Source organism: Geotrypetes seraphini, chromosome 2, assembly GCF_902459505.1.
Source record: "Geotrypetes seraphini chromosome 2, aGeoSer1.1, whole genome shotgun sequence".
NCBI lineage: Eukaryota > Metazoa > Chordata > Amphibia > Gymnophiona > Dermophiidae > Geotrypetes > Geotrypetes seraphini.
The window spans coordinates 257,736,405-257,752,801 of NC_047085.1; the positions used below are offsets into that span (position 1 = coordinate 257,736,405).

Below are 16,397 nucleotides of genomic sequence, written 5' to 3' on the forward strand. Positions count from 1 at the left end.
TTTTATTGTTTTGTGAATTGGTCGGGCCTGCACGGATCGGCCACAGAGAGTCAGGTAAGTGAATCTAGCGCTTTGTGACTACTATTTGTCATTTCTATAGCACTGAAAGGCATACACAGCGCTATCCATTTCACATGTAATAGACAGACGGGTCCCTTCTCTGAAGAGCTTACAATCTTATTTGGACAAACAGACAGGACCTATTGGGGTTGGGGAGTTTTTTTTGCAGAGAGAATGATAGGATGAACATAGGTAATTTTACGATAAGTGGGAGTTAGTTGAATGCAGCCTCGAAAAAGTGGGCTTTTAGCTTGGATTTGAATGTTGCTAGAGACAAAGCCTGATGTAATGACTCAGGCAGTCTGTTCCAGGCATATGGCGCAGCAAGATAGAAGGGACGGAGTCTGGAGATGGCAGAGGAAGAGAAGGGTATGGATAGGAGGGACTTGCCCGATAGAATTCATGGAGGAGAGCATAGGAGTAGATAAGTGACAAGAGATATTGAAGGGCTGCAGAGTGAATGAACTTGTAGGTCATTATGAGGAGTTTGAATTGTATTTGGAAATGGATTAGGAACCAATGAAATGATTTGAGAAGAGGGGTAATATATGGTGGCTCTCGAGAAATATAAGTTGTGCAGCAGAATTTTGTGCGGATTGGAGGGGAGAGAGATGGTTGAGTGGAAGTCCAGAGAGAAACAATTTAAAGTAATCTAAGCGAAAGGTGATGAGAATGTGGATAAGGATTTTGGTAGTATGCTCGAAGAGGTTGGACTTTGGTAATATTATAAAGTAAGAAGCATCAGGCTTTAGTAGTTTGTTGGATCTAAGTGGAGAAGGAGAGAGAGAAGTCAAAGATGACCCCAAGATTGTGAGCCGACAAGACAGGGAGGAGAGTGCTGTCCACAGAAACAGAGAACTGGGGAGGTGGTGGTGGGTTTAGGCCGAAAGATAAGGAGCTCGGTCTTAGCATATTCAGTTTTACTTAGCAATTGAGACATCCAGGCAGCAATGTCAGTTAGGTAGGCTGATACTCGTGTCTGGATTCCTGTAAAGAAATCTGGTGTGGAACTAGATCTGTGAGTCATCAGCATAAAGGTGATAATGAAAACCAAGGGAAGAGATCAGTGCATCGAGGGAGGGGGTATAGAGAGAGAAAAGGTAAGGTACCAAGACAGAGCCTTGAAGAACACCAATTGACAGTAGGATATAGCAGTGGAGGAGGATCCCCCACGGCATACACTGAAAATGCGATGGGAGAGGTAGGAAGAATAGAACCTTGGAATCCCAGAAAGGACAGCGTATCGAGGAGTATGTGGTGATCAAAAGTATCGAAAGCAGCAGATAGTTCGAGAAGGATAAGGATAGAGTAGAGGCTTTTGGAACTGGCCAGGAACAGGTCGTTAGAGAATTTAGCAAGGGCAGTTTCTGTGGAATGGAGTGGGCGAAAGCCTCATTGAAGTGGCTCAAGAATAGCTTGAGGTAAAAGGAAGTCCAGGCAACGGTAGTGAACAGCACGTTTAAGTAGCTTGGATAAGAAGGAGAAGAGGGAGATGAGGCAATAGTTGGAGGGACATGTAGGGTCTAGTGAGGTTTTTTTGAGGAGAGGTGTTTGAAGACATCAGATATGTGTGAAGATATCGGAAACAGTTGCAGTGGAGAGTGATAGGTTGAGGATGTGACAGATAGGGGGGGATGACAGTAGGAGAGAGAGCACCAAGTATGTGTGTGGGAATTGGATCAGAGGAGCAGGTAGCGGGTCTGGAGGAGGATAGAAAATGCCCAGTTTCCTCTACAGTGATTTCAGAAAAGGAGGAAAAGGTGGCAGGGGTTGAAGGGAGGCTGGCAGAATGGACAGCTGGAAATGGGAGTGGTGGTGGCGGGGGGGGGGGGTGTGTGTGATCTGGTTGGAAACTCAAGGTGAATCTTGTGAACCTTATTGTAGAAGAACTCTGCCAGAGTCTGGGGAAAAATGACAGGGAGATTGGAGGTGAGGGCACTTTGAGTAGAGAGTTGAGTGTGTCAAAAAGATGGCGAAGGTTAGAGCTACCATATTTAAATGGGCGTAATATTCTTGTTTGCCAAGTGAGAGGGCAGACTGGAAAGATGTCAGCAAGAATTTGAACGGTATAAAGTCAGCATGTGTGTGATTTAAGCCAAAGATGTTGGGCACAGGAGTGCAGGTAGCGGATGTTGGAGGACAGGGCTGGGATTTGGCACGCCTTACAGGACGTGAAATGGGAGGAGTGAGGGTCTCTAGAGAAGAAAGAATGGTGTTGTAGTAGAACACAATTTTATTGACAGACTTGTATGATATAGTAGTTGAAGGGAGGAATGAGACAGTGGTGGAGAGAGTGTCGGGGTCACAGCCTGAAGTTTCCCAAATGTATAGGTAGTGATTGATCGTGTTTGGGGGGACAGGGTGACGAGTTGTGATGGTCAGAGAGGGGAAGAGTTGAGGTGCAGAATTTGGTGGCAGAGCAGTTGAGTGAGATATGCCCCACATTACTTCCAGCTTTAATAGTCTTCTGAACCACAAAACCAAACAGGTCTGTAAAAAGCTCTTTCTCCAAGTGAAACTATTTTGTCAGACCAGAGAGAAATGCTAAAGCACCCCTCAGTGTGTTAAAGGAGACCTGCCAGTTCTTATACTGCCTCTAGGTTCTATATGCTTTCCTACTTGAAAATACATTTCAGGTTTTTAAATCCTTGGTTACAGTCTGTTGAAAATGCAGAATATGGTGCACAAGTTTCAAGTTTATTAGGTGTTTATATACTGCCTATCAAGTTATCTAAGTGGTTTTACAGTTCAGGCACTCAAGTATTTTCCCTATCTGTCCCGGTGGGCTCACAATCTATCTAATGTACCTGGGGCTATAAAGGTCTGAGTGACTGGCCCAGGTCATGAGAACATGGGACAAGTCAATGTTTGCTAGTGGAAAATTTTTCAGGTAATTCTCAGCTACAGAAAGAACAAGTTTGAATGCTTTATGCTGCCTTTTCTATGCAGTAACTTAATGTGTCAGCCAAAATGCTATAAGAAAATGCTTCCAATTGGAAGCTTTTTGGATAATGGTACAATCTCTTATCCTTTCAAGATTAGACCACTGTAATCTCATTTTAGTCTTTTGTTCCAATCTCTTATTAATCGTTTACTATTGGTACAAAACTCTGCAATTAGATTAATCTTTGGCATTAGTAAATCTGATTCACTAAACACTGGCTGCCTGCAGCTGCTAGGATTCAATTTAAGTTGGGCATTACTGACCTTAAAATCCTAGCAGGCAATGCACCAGCCTGCATGCCAGGTCTTGCCATACTGCTCCAAGGACCTAATGCAAATGATCAAACTTACAATCTTCTGCAGTTAAAATTTCCGAAGTTTAAGGATTTAAAATCAGCTAGACACTTCTCTCTCCATACAATATCAATTAGTAAAATTATAGAATGAATTACTATTTTGTTTAAGATCATGTGCCTCTTAAGAACATCACATAAGAACATAAGAATAGCGTTAATGGATCAGACCAATGGTCCATCTAGCCCAGTATCCCGTCTTCATGGAGGCCAATCCAAGTCACAAGTACCTGGCCAAAACCCAAATAGTAGCAGCATTCCATGCCACCGATCCAGGGCAAGCAGTGGCTTCTCCCATGTCTGTCTCAACAGCAGTTTATGGACTTTACCTCCAGCAACTTGTCCAAACTTTTTTTAAAACCAGCTGCATTAACTGCTCTTAACACATCCTCTGGCAACGCATTCCAGAGCTTAATTATTCTCCGAGTGAAAAAAATATTTCCTCCTATTGGTTTTAAAAGTATTACTCTGCAACTTCATCGAATGTCCCCTAGTCTTTGTAAATTTTGACGGAGTGAAAAATCGATCCACTTGTACTCGTTCTACTCCACTCAGGATTTTGTAGACTTCAATCATATCTCCCTTCAGCCGGCTCTTTTCCAAGCTCAAGAGCCCTAACCTTTTTAGTCTTTCCTCATACGAGAAGAGCTCCATGCCCTTTATAATCTTGGTCGCTCTTCTTTGAACCTTTTCTAGTGCCACTATATCTTTTTTGAGATAAGGTGACCAGAACTGAACGTAATACTCAAGGTCAGGTTGCATCATGGAGCGATTCAGAAGCATTATAACATTCTTATTTCAGATTCAGGAAAAATTTGAAAGTGTTTCTGTTTTGGCATATTGGTTCATCTGCTAACTGATTGATAAATTATGGTATGTTACTCCTTTTTGGACTATAATTCCTGGATGAATTGATCTGACTTCTTCTTATCTGTCTGTCCTTGAACTGAACAGGCATAGGTGGAATACAAGAATTAAGTCTAACATAACTGAGCAGATATAATTGGATAGTCACAAAGCAGGAGCATCCATAGTTAACCTTTTATTGCACAGTGATTTTCACCAGAGGGATGGCTCTTCCAAACTTAAATCTAATGGAAACGCATTTCTAAAACTGTATGCAGAAAAGTGGCTCTTACGCACCATTCTATACGGCAGTGTGTAAGTGCATAACTGCATGGGGGCATACATGTGGGCGAGCTGATGTAATAAATAGGTGGGGCTCCCACTTATTCTGTAAGTTATGGGTGTTACATGTTTCACTTATGCTGTCCATTTGATCCTGCCAGTGAGCTGGTCTAAGTGGGTGCGCCCAATTTTATGTCCCGATGCCATTATAAAATACATTCTCAGTGTGCAGCATTGGGGTGCCCAGTTATAGACATGCCACTTTGGAGGTAAAAAGGCTTTTAATCCATACAAATTTCAAATTGTTATTCTCCCTTTTACAGATCTGTATTAATCAATTGTACCTTAATTTACATAATGGGAAAAGGTGACTAAAGTCACCAGAAACAAACAAAAAAGAGGCTTTAATTAATTGTTAGAGTAAACAATTTATAATACAACAGTCCAAACCCCATCCTATTATGTGAAAAAAAATAAAGTTACAGAAGGTCAGACTGCTTATGGACCCATGACATGAAAAATCGTCCATTCTCAATATTTTGGATCAAGACTTCAGTCACCTTTTCTCAGAAATGGTCACATATTGTCTTCAATTAGGAATATTTTCAATGACTTCAGAAGTACCCTCTGTACTGAAATTCACGACAACACCAAGGGAACACATTAAAATGATCTGGAAAACATACATTGCTATTTTTAAATATTTAAGCATCTTTCTTATGTTTTGATTAAGTATTAACATTATTTTTGTTGGGTGAGACAGAGCAGATACTACCATTCTGTTCATCTACTCCCCCACCCCCCTACTGGCAGCCTGGCTTACCTGGAGGATGACCCGGGGAGACTGGGACTGGTACCACAGAGGGATCCCAAAGAGACTCAGCAGCGCTGTCTTGGTTTCATATGTTTCTGAGCACCTTGTGCTAAGCACACTGGCACCTGGAGTAGAAACAAAATGGTGAAATCAACATCATTGTCCTATTAGTACAAAAACTATACAGATCTGTCAAACAGACAGGAGGGACACCACGTACACTTCTCCCTCCGTATTCGCTGTGATAGGGGTTTAACAGAATCGCAAATACAGAAAAACCGCAAATAACTTTTTCATATGTTATTCGCTGTTTTACATTACATTACATTACATTAGGGATTCTATTCCGCCGCAGGGGTTTGACCAAGGACCCACGACCATAAGAGGGCATCCGCTCAAAATCAGGAGCGGTAAATTTCATGGCGACACCAGGAATATTTCTTCACCGAAAGAGTGGTTGATCATTGGAACGAGCTTCCGGTACAGGTAATCGTGCCAGATTTTAAGAGTAAATGGGATGCCCATGTGGGATCCCTAAGAGGGTAGAGTTGAGGAGTAGGGTCATTGGGAGTGGGATCTCTGGGAAGGTAAGCCTAGGTGGGTGAGTCTGTTAGGTGGGCAGACTTGATGGGCTGTGGCCCTTTTCTGCCGTCATTTTTCTATGTTTCTACCTTGCGGTTCAAGGCAGATTACAAAAGAATTATCAAGGATGTATTACAAAAAGATCTTACCAAAATGATATCTGGTCATTTTTAATGATAGTAAGAAATGAGTATGGCTAGTTGTTTTGGGTAGGTGGCTTTAGTGATAGGCAGTGTTATTTCTTTTTCAGGGATTTCTTGAAGTCTAGGGATGCCATCAGTAGATTGGCTATTTGGTTGTCTAGTTTGGCTGCTTGAGTGGCTAGGAGGCCATCATATAGTTTTGTCAGTCTGACCTCCTTAATTGGGGGGGGGGGTATGAGAATGGGGTGTGAGTTTTCCTATGTCTGGTTGAGGTGTTGTGGATGAGGCGGTTGTTCAGGTAGTTTGGGCTGTCTCCGTATAAAGTCTTGAATAGTAGACAGTAAAATTTTAATTGTATTCTTGCTGGGATTGGAAGCCAATGTGATTTGAGATATGCTTCTGTAATGTGGTCATGTTTCTTCAATGAGTAGATGAGTCTTAGTGTTGTGTTTTGTATTGTTTGTAGTTGTTTTGTTATTGTTGAGGGCAGGGGAGATAGAGGATATTACAGTAGTCTAGTAGGCCTAGTATTAGGGACTGTACTATGAGCTGGAATTGTGTTTGCTCGAAGAATTTCCTAACTTGTCTTAAGTTTCTCATGACTGAGAATGATTTTTGTATTGTTTTATTGATTTGCGGCTGCATGGTGCAGCATCTGTCAATTGTTATTCCTAGTAATTTTAGAGTGGGCTGTATGGGGTAGTTGATTGCGTTGATTTCAATGTTGGTTATAGTTGGTATTTTGTTGTTTTCGAGAAGGATGAATTTAATTTTGTCTGGGTTCAATTTCAGTTTGTGATCTTTCATCCAGGTCGCTACTGATTTTAGTATTTGGTGTATTGTGTCTGTCGTGAAGAGTTTTGGTTGATCGAAAGGTATGAGAATGGTGATGTCATCTGCATAGCTGTAGGAGGTTATGCCTTGTTTGTCCAGGTGGGTGCTGAGGGAGGCCGTTTAGAGGTTGAAGAGTGTGGGAGATAGAGGGGATCCTTGGGGAACGCCGCAGGGGTTTGACCAAGGTTCAGATTTTTCTTTGTCTGATTTTAGGAATCCTTCAAACCACGAATATACTTTATCTGTGATACCTATTGTATCTAGGATTTGTAGTAGGATGTTATGATCCACCAGGTCGAATGCAGCGGTCAGGTCTAGTTGTATGAGCATCATTTTTTTTCCTGTGCTGAGATGTTATCTGGCTGTGTCCAAGAGGGATCCTAGTAGTGTTTCCGTGCTGAAGTTGATTCTGAAGCTGGACTGCGTGGGATGGAGTATGTTTTGGTTTTCTAGGTAATTGGTGAGGAATTTGGCAACTAGTCCTTCGATTATTTTGACATAGAGTGAAATAGAGGCAATGGGTCTGTAGTTGGATGTTTGGTCTATTGGTCCCTTAGGGTCTTTGAAGATCAGGGTGATTATGATTTTGCTGATGTTGGTTGGGTAGTGGCCACTTATGAGTGTGATTTGTATCCATTTTAGAAGAGCACGGAATTTTGTACTGGATGTTTTTAGGAGATATGGTGGACAGTTGTTGAGGTCACAGGATGCATGACTATTTTTTGTAGTATTTATTGAATTCGGGCCATTGAATGTTGGGGGGATTGAGACCATATTCTGTCTGCTGCAGTTGAATTTCTGTCTGTGGGGAGAATTGAGAATTCAATAAGAGGGGTAAGGGTGTCATTGAGGGTAGCTCTTGCATTTGTCATTTTCTTTTGGAAGTGTTCTGCTAATAGAGTGGCTGAGGGAAGGTCAGGTAGGGTTTGTTGTCAGTTAGATTTTTTAGAATTTGGAATAGTTTTTTGGTGTCTTGGGCTTCAGTGCCTATTAGGTTGGTGTAGTGTGCTTTTCTCTTGCCCTTTAATTGTGATTTGTATTGTTTGTTGATTTTTTTCCAGTCGGATTTTGTATGATCCGAGTTCAATGTTCTCCATTTTTTTTCTAGTCATCTACATTGTCTTTTAAGTTGTAGCAGTTCAGTGTCTAACCATTGATCTGATCTCCTGCTGATTCTGGTTTTGGTTTGCAATGGGGCTAGTTTGATTAAGATTGCTAGTCCTTCGCCTCTTTTTTCTCTCTGCAGACCACCGTTATTTTGTATCCTTGTGGGCATACTTCAGTTATTCTGGGATCTGTGTCGGAAGTTAGCCAGGTTTCTGTGAGGAAAAGACAGTCCAGGTTTTCATATGTTATCCAGGTTTTTATAAGTTCTGTTTTTGGGCCTAGGGCTCTGATGTTTAAGTAGGCACATTTGAGTGTGGTTATCTCTGTGTGGTAGTTATGCGTTGAGTTGTATTTGGGTATATAAGTGATTTAGGGTGCTGGTGTGGTTTAGTCTTAGGGTGTGTTGGTCTTCTTCCCCATGCTGTGGTAATGGGATGTTGAGTGTTAGATTGTAGGTTTGAATTTCTGTCAATTGAGGTTCTTCTATTTGGGAAGAGTTTTGTTTGTATTTGTAGCGGGTGTTGGGAGGAGGTTGTTTGCTGCTGTCTTCCAGCTGGTTAAAAGAAGGATTATCAGTAGGAAATGCTGGGCTCGTGAGGTTAGCTTCATTTTTTTTTTGGTGGTTGGAGGTAGGTAATAGTTGGTGGAGGGTTCTTTGGTGATTTGTCTGTTGTTTTACTGTTGGTTTTACTTTTGGTAGTGTTGTGGGGGTGGGTTGCTTCTTGGTCGCTTCATCGTGAATGTGATGAAACTGTGAATAACATGGTGGGAGACCTGGCCTGTTCCTGAAGAAGAGGCAAAACAGTGAAGAAAGTGCTGGTAATCAGTGATTTTCTCTATAAATGCATGGAATCAGTGATTTCTCTCTATGCAAGCTGATGTAATTTGGGGGGGGGGGGGAAGGAGCCAGCAAGCTAAAAACCATGAATAATCGAAACTGCGAATGCTGAAACCGTGAATACAGAGGGAGAAGTGTATGGGTCTAGGTTGTCCAGGTCACATCATCATGCAATATACAAACAACAACCTGTGGGTAAGACTAGCTAAGCAGGCTGTATCTCCCATGGGCAGAGTGCAGAATGATATCAAAAGTACAGACTTAACATTTCTGGAGAAATCAAATAGGCAGCAGAGGAACCTTCAGCTTTGTTCTCCCTAACTTTTAGGCCTGAAGGCTCCCCCACTCCAAATCCTGGGATTTTGATCATTAAATTCAATTATGATAACCTCATTACCAACATTGTTAAAATTCTACTGTCAAAAACGCATAAAAGTCTAACCCCCTCTTTTACAAAGGTGCGCTATGCTTTTTAGCGTGTGCTAAACACACGCTAAACACTAACATGTGCATGTTATCCTATGGATGCGTTAGCAGTTAGCGCACGCATTGATTTAGCGTGCATGAAACGCGCGCTATAACGCTTAGTGCACCTACTAAGTGTATGCAACTACGGCTCTTTTTGAGTTTGTGTGGCTGTCAGAACCTATTGTTTTCATCTGCTTTTTGCCCCCCCCCCCCCCAAGACAGCATCCTATTCTGCTTAATGGTTATGCTGACCCAGTACATAGGAAGTGAAGACCGATTTACAAAATCAGGTGGAGGAAAACTACAAAATTGAAAAAAAATTAAACCCGGCGATCCCTCCTGTAGAGATGGTGAGCACAAACTAGATTATATATGTTTAATGTCCAAATTGACTGCTTACAAATATGGTAGAGTGGTACCCGTTCACAAAGTTTGGGATACTTATCTTGAGTGGAGAAATGAGGAGCACTGATTAATCTCTGGGATTGGTTTATCATTACATTTCATTTCTGTTCAGCTAGACTAGTTAATATTGGGGCAAATGGTGAAAGATTTTGGGATATTGATGGGTTGGGATTGGCTTTGATTTGATCTCTAGACATCACATGTATATACTGTATTTTTCGCTCTATAAGATGCACCTAATCATAAGACGCACCTAACTGTAGAGGAGGAAAAACCAAGAAAAAAAAAATTCTGAACCACATGATGTACCCCCTGTCCCACTGCCCTGCCCTGTACCCCCTCTGGTGGTCTAGTAGTAGGCCGGGACAGGGCACAGGGCTGGTTTAGTGGCAGGGCAGGCCCTCACCTCCAGGGTACCTTTTTTTTAATTCCGGAGGTCTAGCGCTGTATCAGCAGGAGCTTTCAGCGCTCCTGCCCCTCCCTTGCTGGACGGCTGCCTCCGAGTCCTTATCTCTCAGCAGAGCGGCACACAAGGCAGGTGCGAGCTTTTCGTGAACCTGCCTGGTCCCGCGCTGCTTCCTGAATGGCTGCCGTCAGTTCTCGCGAGTCCCGTGCCATTCAGGGAGTGGTGTGGGGCCAGACAGGAGCACTAAAAGCTCGTGTCTGCCTTGTGCGCCACTTTGCTGAGAGATGAGGACTCAGAGGAGGAGGGGGCAGAAAGCTCCTGCTGATTCAGTGCTGGACCACCGGAATTAAAAAAAGGTACCCCGGGTGTGTGTGTGTTATATTCGCTCCATAAGATGCACCTACATTTCCACCCACTTTTTGGGGGTGGAAAAAGTGCATCTTATGGAGCGAAAAATACGGTAAGTTTGCTAAAGACATATTATTTTAACCTGTATAACTCCCCTATTTGTGTTCTAGGGGATTTTGCTATTATTGGTTGTGATGCGTTACTTATTTATGGATAAAAATTGTAAAAGAAAACATTAAAAAAAAAAAAAAAAAATTTAAAGCCATCAGTTTAAACTTTTTTCTGGGTCTTTCTGACTGATCTTACATAACCAAGGTCAACCAAAGTTTTAGGAAGGATTTTAGACTACTGTTTTCTGGCCAGACTCTGGCTCTCCATTCAGTTATCATGCAAATAAGCAGAAGATTTATCCAGCCACATTTAAGGTTTTGCTTTACACACCTGATGATTCCAGAGCATAATCCACCAGTCCAATACGGTCCTCACTGTACCGGCCCAAGGCACGTGCTACAATTGCATGGACTTGCTAGGAAAACAAGAGAAAGAACAACTATGAAGGGCTTACATGGAGCTTATGGACAGTGCAATAGAAAACACAAGGTGTTGACTGCAACAGTGTTTCTCAACTCAGTCCTGGAGTACCCCCTTGCCAGTCAGGTTTTCAAGATACCCAAACTTCTCTTTATATTGACAGGGGCTGCCATACAACTTATTTTGAGGAACTGGAAAAACTGGGATCGACTGAATTATACTTTTTGGTGGGAATCTCTATGTACCATTTTTAAAATGGAACGTATGGTGGCAATACATAAATAAATAATTTTTGCTTGTATTTCTTGCATTTAGTGGGATATAGCCTCTTGTATGAGTAATTGTTTTTCAGACCACTTGGGTTGTTTGTATTTAGGTTAGGCAATACAACAGGGACATTATAGGAAGTTTATGGATATTTGGGAGCTATTGACAAAATTCTGTAAAGAGTGATTGTTGATTTTCCCCTTTTGATAATACACGTCCAGGGTGGGTGGGTGGGGGGGGATTTTTGGGTTTTTTTTTAATTTTGAGTGCAAATTTTTAGATAAGTAGAAGGGGGAATGATATATGTATTTGCCATAGAATATAATTCTGATTGAATTTAAGTGCTGTTAAAGTGTAAATGACTGTATAATATGCTGCACTTATTTTTGGCTTTAAAATGAATAAAAATTTATAAAAAAAAAAAAAAAGATATCCACAATGAATATGTGTGAAAGACATTTGCATATAATAGAGGCAGTGTATGCAAATCAAGTTTATATTACATTACATTAGAGATTTCTATTCCGCCATTACCTTGCGGTTCAAGGCGGATTACAAAAGATTTTTGAAAGGGGGTTACAATGGAAGAACATTTGCCATTACTAAGTTGTAAAGAGTAGATCATTTGTCATTTCAAGAGTTGTAAAGAGTAGAACATTTGTCAGTATTTGAATGATAAAAACTGGAGAGGAGTAGGTAGAAATTTAGGAAGAAAGGGAAACTAAGGAAGATCATCTGTTGTTTTTCAGGTTGTAAAATGGAAGAACATTTGTCCTTTCTAGAGTTGTAGAGAGTAGATCTTTTGTCATTTCAAGAGTTGCAAAGAGTGGATCATGTCAGGATTGTTTCAGGAATTTCTTGAAGAGTATGGTTTTTAATTCTTTTCTGAATATCTTGTAGTCTGGGGTGGTTATCAGTAAGTTAGAGATCTGGTTATCTAGTTTTGCGGCTTGAGTGGTTAGGAGGCCATCATGTAATTTTTTCCGTTTTACTTCCTTGATAAGGGGGGTATGAATGGGGAGTGTGTTTTTCTGTGTCTGGTTGAGGTTGCTTGGATGAGGCGGTTGTTTAGGTAGGATGGGCTGTCTCCATATTGGGTTTTATGTAAATTGAATGTGGATATCCTGAAAACCTGACTGGCAAGTACTCCAGGACAGAGTTGAGAAACACTGGACTACAACACTGGCAGCGTGTGTCTGCATTTTGGTCAAAGACAACCTACCATTTCTATATGCATTTTTGTCTGTTCATTTTTAGTTGTTTTTTTTGTTGTTTTTTTTTAAATCCTAACTGCGCTCACAAACCCCTTTAGTAATTCATTTCATATGTACAAACTTACAGATCACATATTCAGCAAAATGCTGACCTAAGAAAGTCAGAAAAAGAAACTAAGTAGAGTACATTATATAACTACATTGTCTTAGCTTGAGTGCAACAACCAGAGATAAGAACAGATATTGAAGAGTTCAGAGAGGATGCCCCCCTGCCCCTCACACCCTCCAGCCCTCCCTGAAAAATCCTGCAGAAAATTACCTTTATAAACTTGTACTTCTTTTCATCTGAAAATGTACCAGCACAACAGACATGTGGCCCAGATGTAAAAGCCCATCCAAGTCCCTCAAAGCCAGATCTGTGAAGGTCGCTGCATGTTGTAAGGAGGTACAAATTTTTAAGTTCATCTGAGGCTGGCAGGAGCTAGTGAGCTACAGGAGAATATATGGCTGCATGGTGATTTGAGGCTGCTGCATTACTGGGGACACTGAAAAATATAGGGAGGCTCTGAAAAGAGTTGAATTTTTAAAAGTCAAAATTTTGCTTTAAATTTGTTTGTGGGATTGGGAAGTAAGTGTGTGTGTGTGTGTGTTCGTGTTCATGTGAGAGAGGGAAAAGGTTTTTGGGAAAAAGTGTAATTTCAATCCAAACTAGATAATATGGCGAAATACAACAAAAACAAAGGAAAAAAAAATACCTTTTTTATTGGACTGGCTTAACGTAGTATATGATTACCTTTCAAACGTAACCCCTTATTCCTCAGATCAGGAAGGGGTTACCTTCAAAAGCTAATCAAAACTATATTAAGTTAGTCCAATAAAAAAGGCATTATTTTTTTCCTTTTTTTTGTTTATTACCTTGAAGAGTGGACTAACACAGCCACCACAGCTTTTCACTCAATCTGAACTAGAGAGGTTTGTTGGAAACGCTGGCTGGAATTCTGTGGGCAGTTAGTGCATGCTGGTCTTAGAATGTGATTGGGAGCGAGATCATCCAGAAAAAAGATTTAGGACAGTTGAAGGCTTGAAACTGGATTTAGGCAGTAGTCAGATAGTGTGTGGGCCGAGTGTCCTGATTTTGTGAGAATTTGTGGAAAAAAATGCTTGAAACGGATCATTTTAAAGAGCTTTGGTGATTTAGTTGCTGGAGGAGCTAGAAACTGGAGTGCTGGCAAGGAAGAGCTTCTGAAAAGAGTTTCTAGAAGAAATGTTTTCTCCTTGAGGTCAGCTCTGTTTATGGGCAGAGCTGAGGACTTGATGAGAAAGATAAGGGCTTTTGATAAAATCCAAGTTATCAGTGGGTTTTAAAACTATTTTCTTAAATTTGAATGGCTTTCTTAGGTTTCTGATTTAGAGATGTTAATTATTATTTCTAGGTCATTTATGAATACATTTCTGCAATCAAGTTCCCAGCAAATCTCTTTAATAACAAACTGAGCAGTTTTAAACTCATTCTTTGTTTCTTCAGCACAGAGTAGTACTGCAGCCTCGAACTAGAGGTCTGCACGGGAACGGGGATCGCGGGGATCCCGCGGGTCCCGCGGGGATCCCGCGGGTTCCCCCCCTGGCCCACGGGACTCCCACGGGGACGCCCCCTGGCCCACGGGACTCCCACGGGGATGCCCCCCTGACCCACGGGACTCCCACGGGGACGCCCCCTTGCCCACGGGACTCCCACGGGGATGAAAACAACCTACCTAAATTCTGGCGATGCAAGTCTGGCGTCGCGTCGGGAAATAGCCATGTTGAGCAGTGAGCTCAGCACGTACACAGATGAAAGCCTTGCTTGCTGATTGGTCCGGCGGCCCCGCCCCACCGTGCCGCCGGACCAATCAGCAAGCAAGGCTTTCATCTGTGTACGTGCTGAGCTCACTGCTCAGCATGGCTATTTCCCGACGCGGGCATTAGGCTGTTTTTTGTCATTTCGGGTGGGGGATGGTAGCGGCAGCAGCAGCCTGAAAAAGAAATCATCCTGGCCGGGTTCGGTGTCATGCTCCGGAGCTTCTACAGCCTTCCTATCTCCCTCTCCCTTCTACCTGCGGCTCTCTTCGGCAACTTAGCAGCAACGATCGACACAAGCTTCTGGCGTCGGGGCCTACCCTCTGCGAGTCCCGCTTGTTTCAACTTCCTTTTTCCACAAAGGTGGGACTCGTAGAGGGAAGGCCTCGATGTCGGCAGCTTGTCTTGATCACCGCTGCTGACGAGTTGCTTAAGAGAGCAGGGGGGTGTTGCCAGGTGCAGGTAGAAGGGAGAGGGCCAGATGCAGGACTCGTGGGTGAGGGAGGAGAAGAGAGAGGGGAGAGAAACAAAAGGAAATATTTCATACTGGGCTGGGCCGGAGTGGAGAGAGGGTGGAAAGATTCTGGCTACAGGGTGCATTAACAAAGGAAAAAGGGGGAAAGCTGAAAATGGAGATAGTGACACAAAGAAGAGAAAGGGTAAGCAGGACCTTCTGAATAAGGATAGAGATACAGAGGGGACATGAAGAGGAGGTGAAATAGAGACATAGAAGTAATGCTGAAAAAGTGTGTGTGGGGGGGGGGAGATAAAGACATTGAAAGGGCAAATGGTGAATATGGGGTAAAGACAAGGACAGAGACAAATGAAGATTCTGAAAAAGTGGTGAGATAGGGATATAGGTGAGATGGACACAAAGAAGGGTGATGCTGGAAAATAGGTGGAATGGTAATTCTGACAGACACAGAAGGGAAATGCTGGATCAAGGAGAGATGGGGCTCAGGCTGGATGGAATGAGGAGAAATGCCTTGTTGGCCCGGAACTTCCTCTCCTACGTCAGAATTGACGTCAGGGAGCGGAATGCTGGTCAGCGCGACGCTTCTGCAGGGAAAGCTTGGGACAGCGGTGGCTTGGGGACTATTCCCCGATGGCGGTGGCAGCAAACCGAGTGGCTTGGGGGAGGGCACGGAGAAAGAAAGAAAGGGGGCAGACAGAGAGACAGAAAGAAGGGGGAACAGGGAGACAGAAAGAAAAAGTTGGGGGAGAGAATGAGGTCTGGAGGAGAGGAAACATACAGGAGGCTGAAAGAAAGGAAGAAAGATTGGATGCACAGTCAGAAGAAGAAAGTGCAACCAGAGACTCATGAAATCACCAAACAGCAAAGGTAGGAAAAATGATTTTATTTTCAATTTAGTGATCAAAATGTGTCTGTTTTGAGAATTTATATCTGTTGTCTATATTTTGCACTATGGCTCCCTTTTACTAAACCGCAATATTGTTTTTTAGCGCAGGGAGCCTATGAGCATTGAGAGCAGCGCGAGGCATTCAGCGTAACTCCCTGTGCTAAAACCTACTATTGTGGTTTAGTAAAAAGGGAGGGGGTGTATTTGTCTATTTTTGTATTTTGTTACCGAGGTGACATTGCATAGAGTCATCTGCCTTGGGAAATGTATATGGCAGATATCTTTGTTTTGTGTTCAAAAGAAAAGGAAATGCATTTCTGGTTTTATTTCTACAGTGTTGAAGTACTTGTTGGCCCTTGCTGTGACTGGTGGGGATCCCCAAGCACCGCCAGCAGAGGACCTCCTCTAGAGATGGTCAGAACTCCCCTCCACCAAGCGCAGCAGTCGCTGGCAGCATCCATGAGCCACTGAGGTGCCAGCATCTGTGACTCAGGGACGCTACTGCTGCCTGCCAAGCTTGGCAAAAGGGACCCCAGGCCAACTGCAAAGGAAGTCCTCAGCTGACAGTTTGTGGGTTCTCATCAGCTGAGTATTTATATTTTATATTTACATTAGAGGTTCTGGTAGAAACCCATTTACAAAGTATGTATTCTTCCCAATTAATATTTCCAAATTAATAGTCTCTTTGCTTATTTGTAAATGGGTCTCTACCAGAGCCTTTAATTCAGTAGCATAATTAAATAAAATAACTATTTCTGA

General features: G+C 42.5%; 1 protein-coding gene across 1 annotated transcript in view; it reads right to left on the bottom strand.

The window, feature by feature from the left end:
• SUN2 (Sad1 and UNC84 domain containing 2) overlaps positions 1-16,397 on the bottom strand; it is a 155,411-nt gene that overhangs the window by 39,216 nt on the left and 99,798 nt on the right. Inside the window, exons 14-15 of the mRNA XM_033929464.1 lie at positions 10,871-10,955; positions 5,308-5,423 (exon numbers count right to left, since the gene is read on the bottom strand). Coding sequence (XP_033785355.1) covers positions 5,308-5,423; positions 10,871-10,955 — 201 coding nt within the window. The remainder of the gene's footprint in view (positions 1-5,307; positions 5,424-10,870; positions 10,956-16,397) is intronic.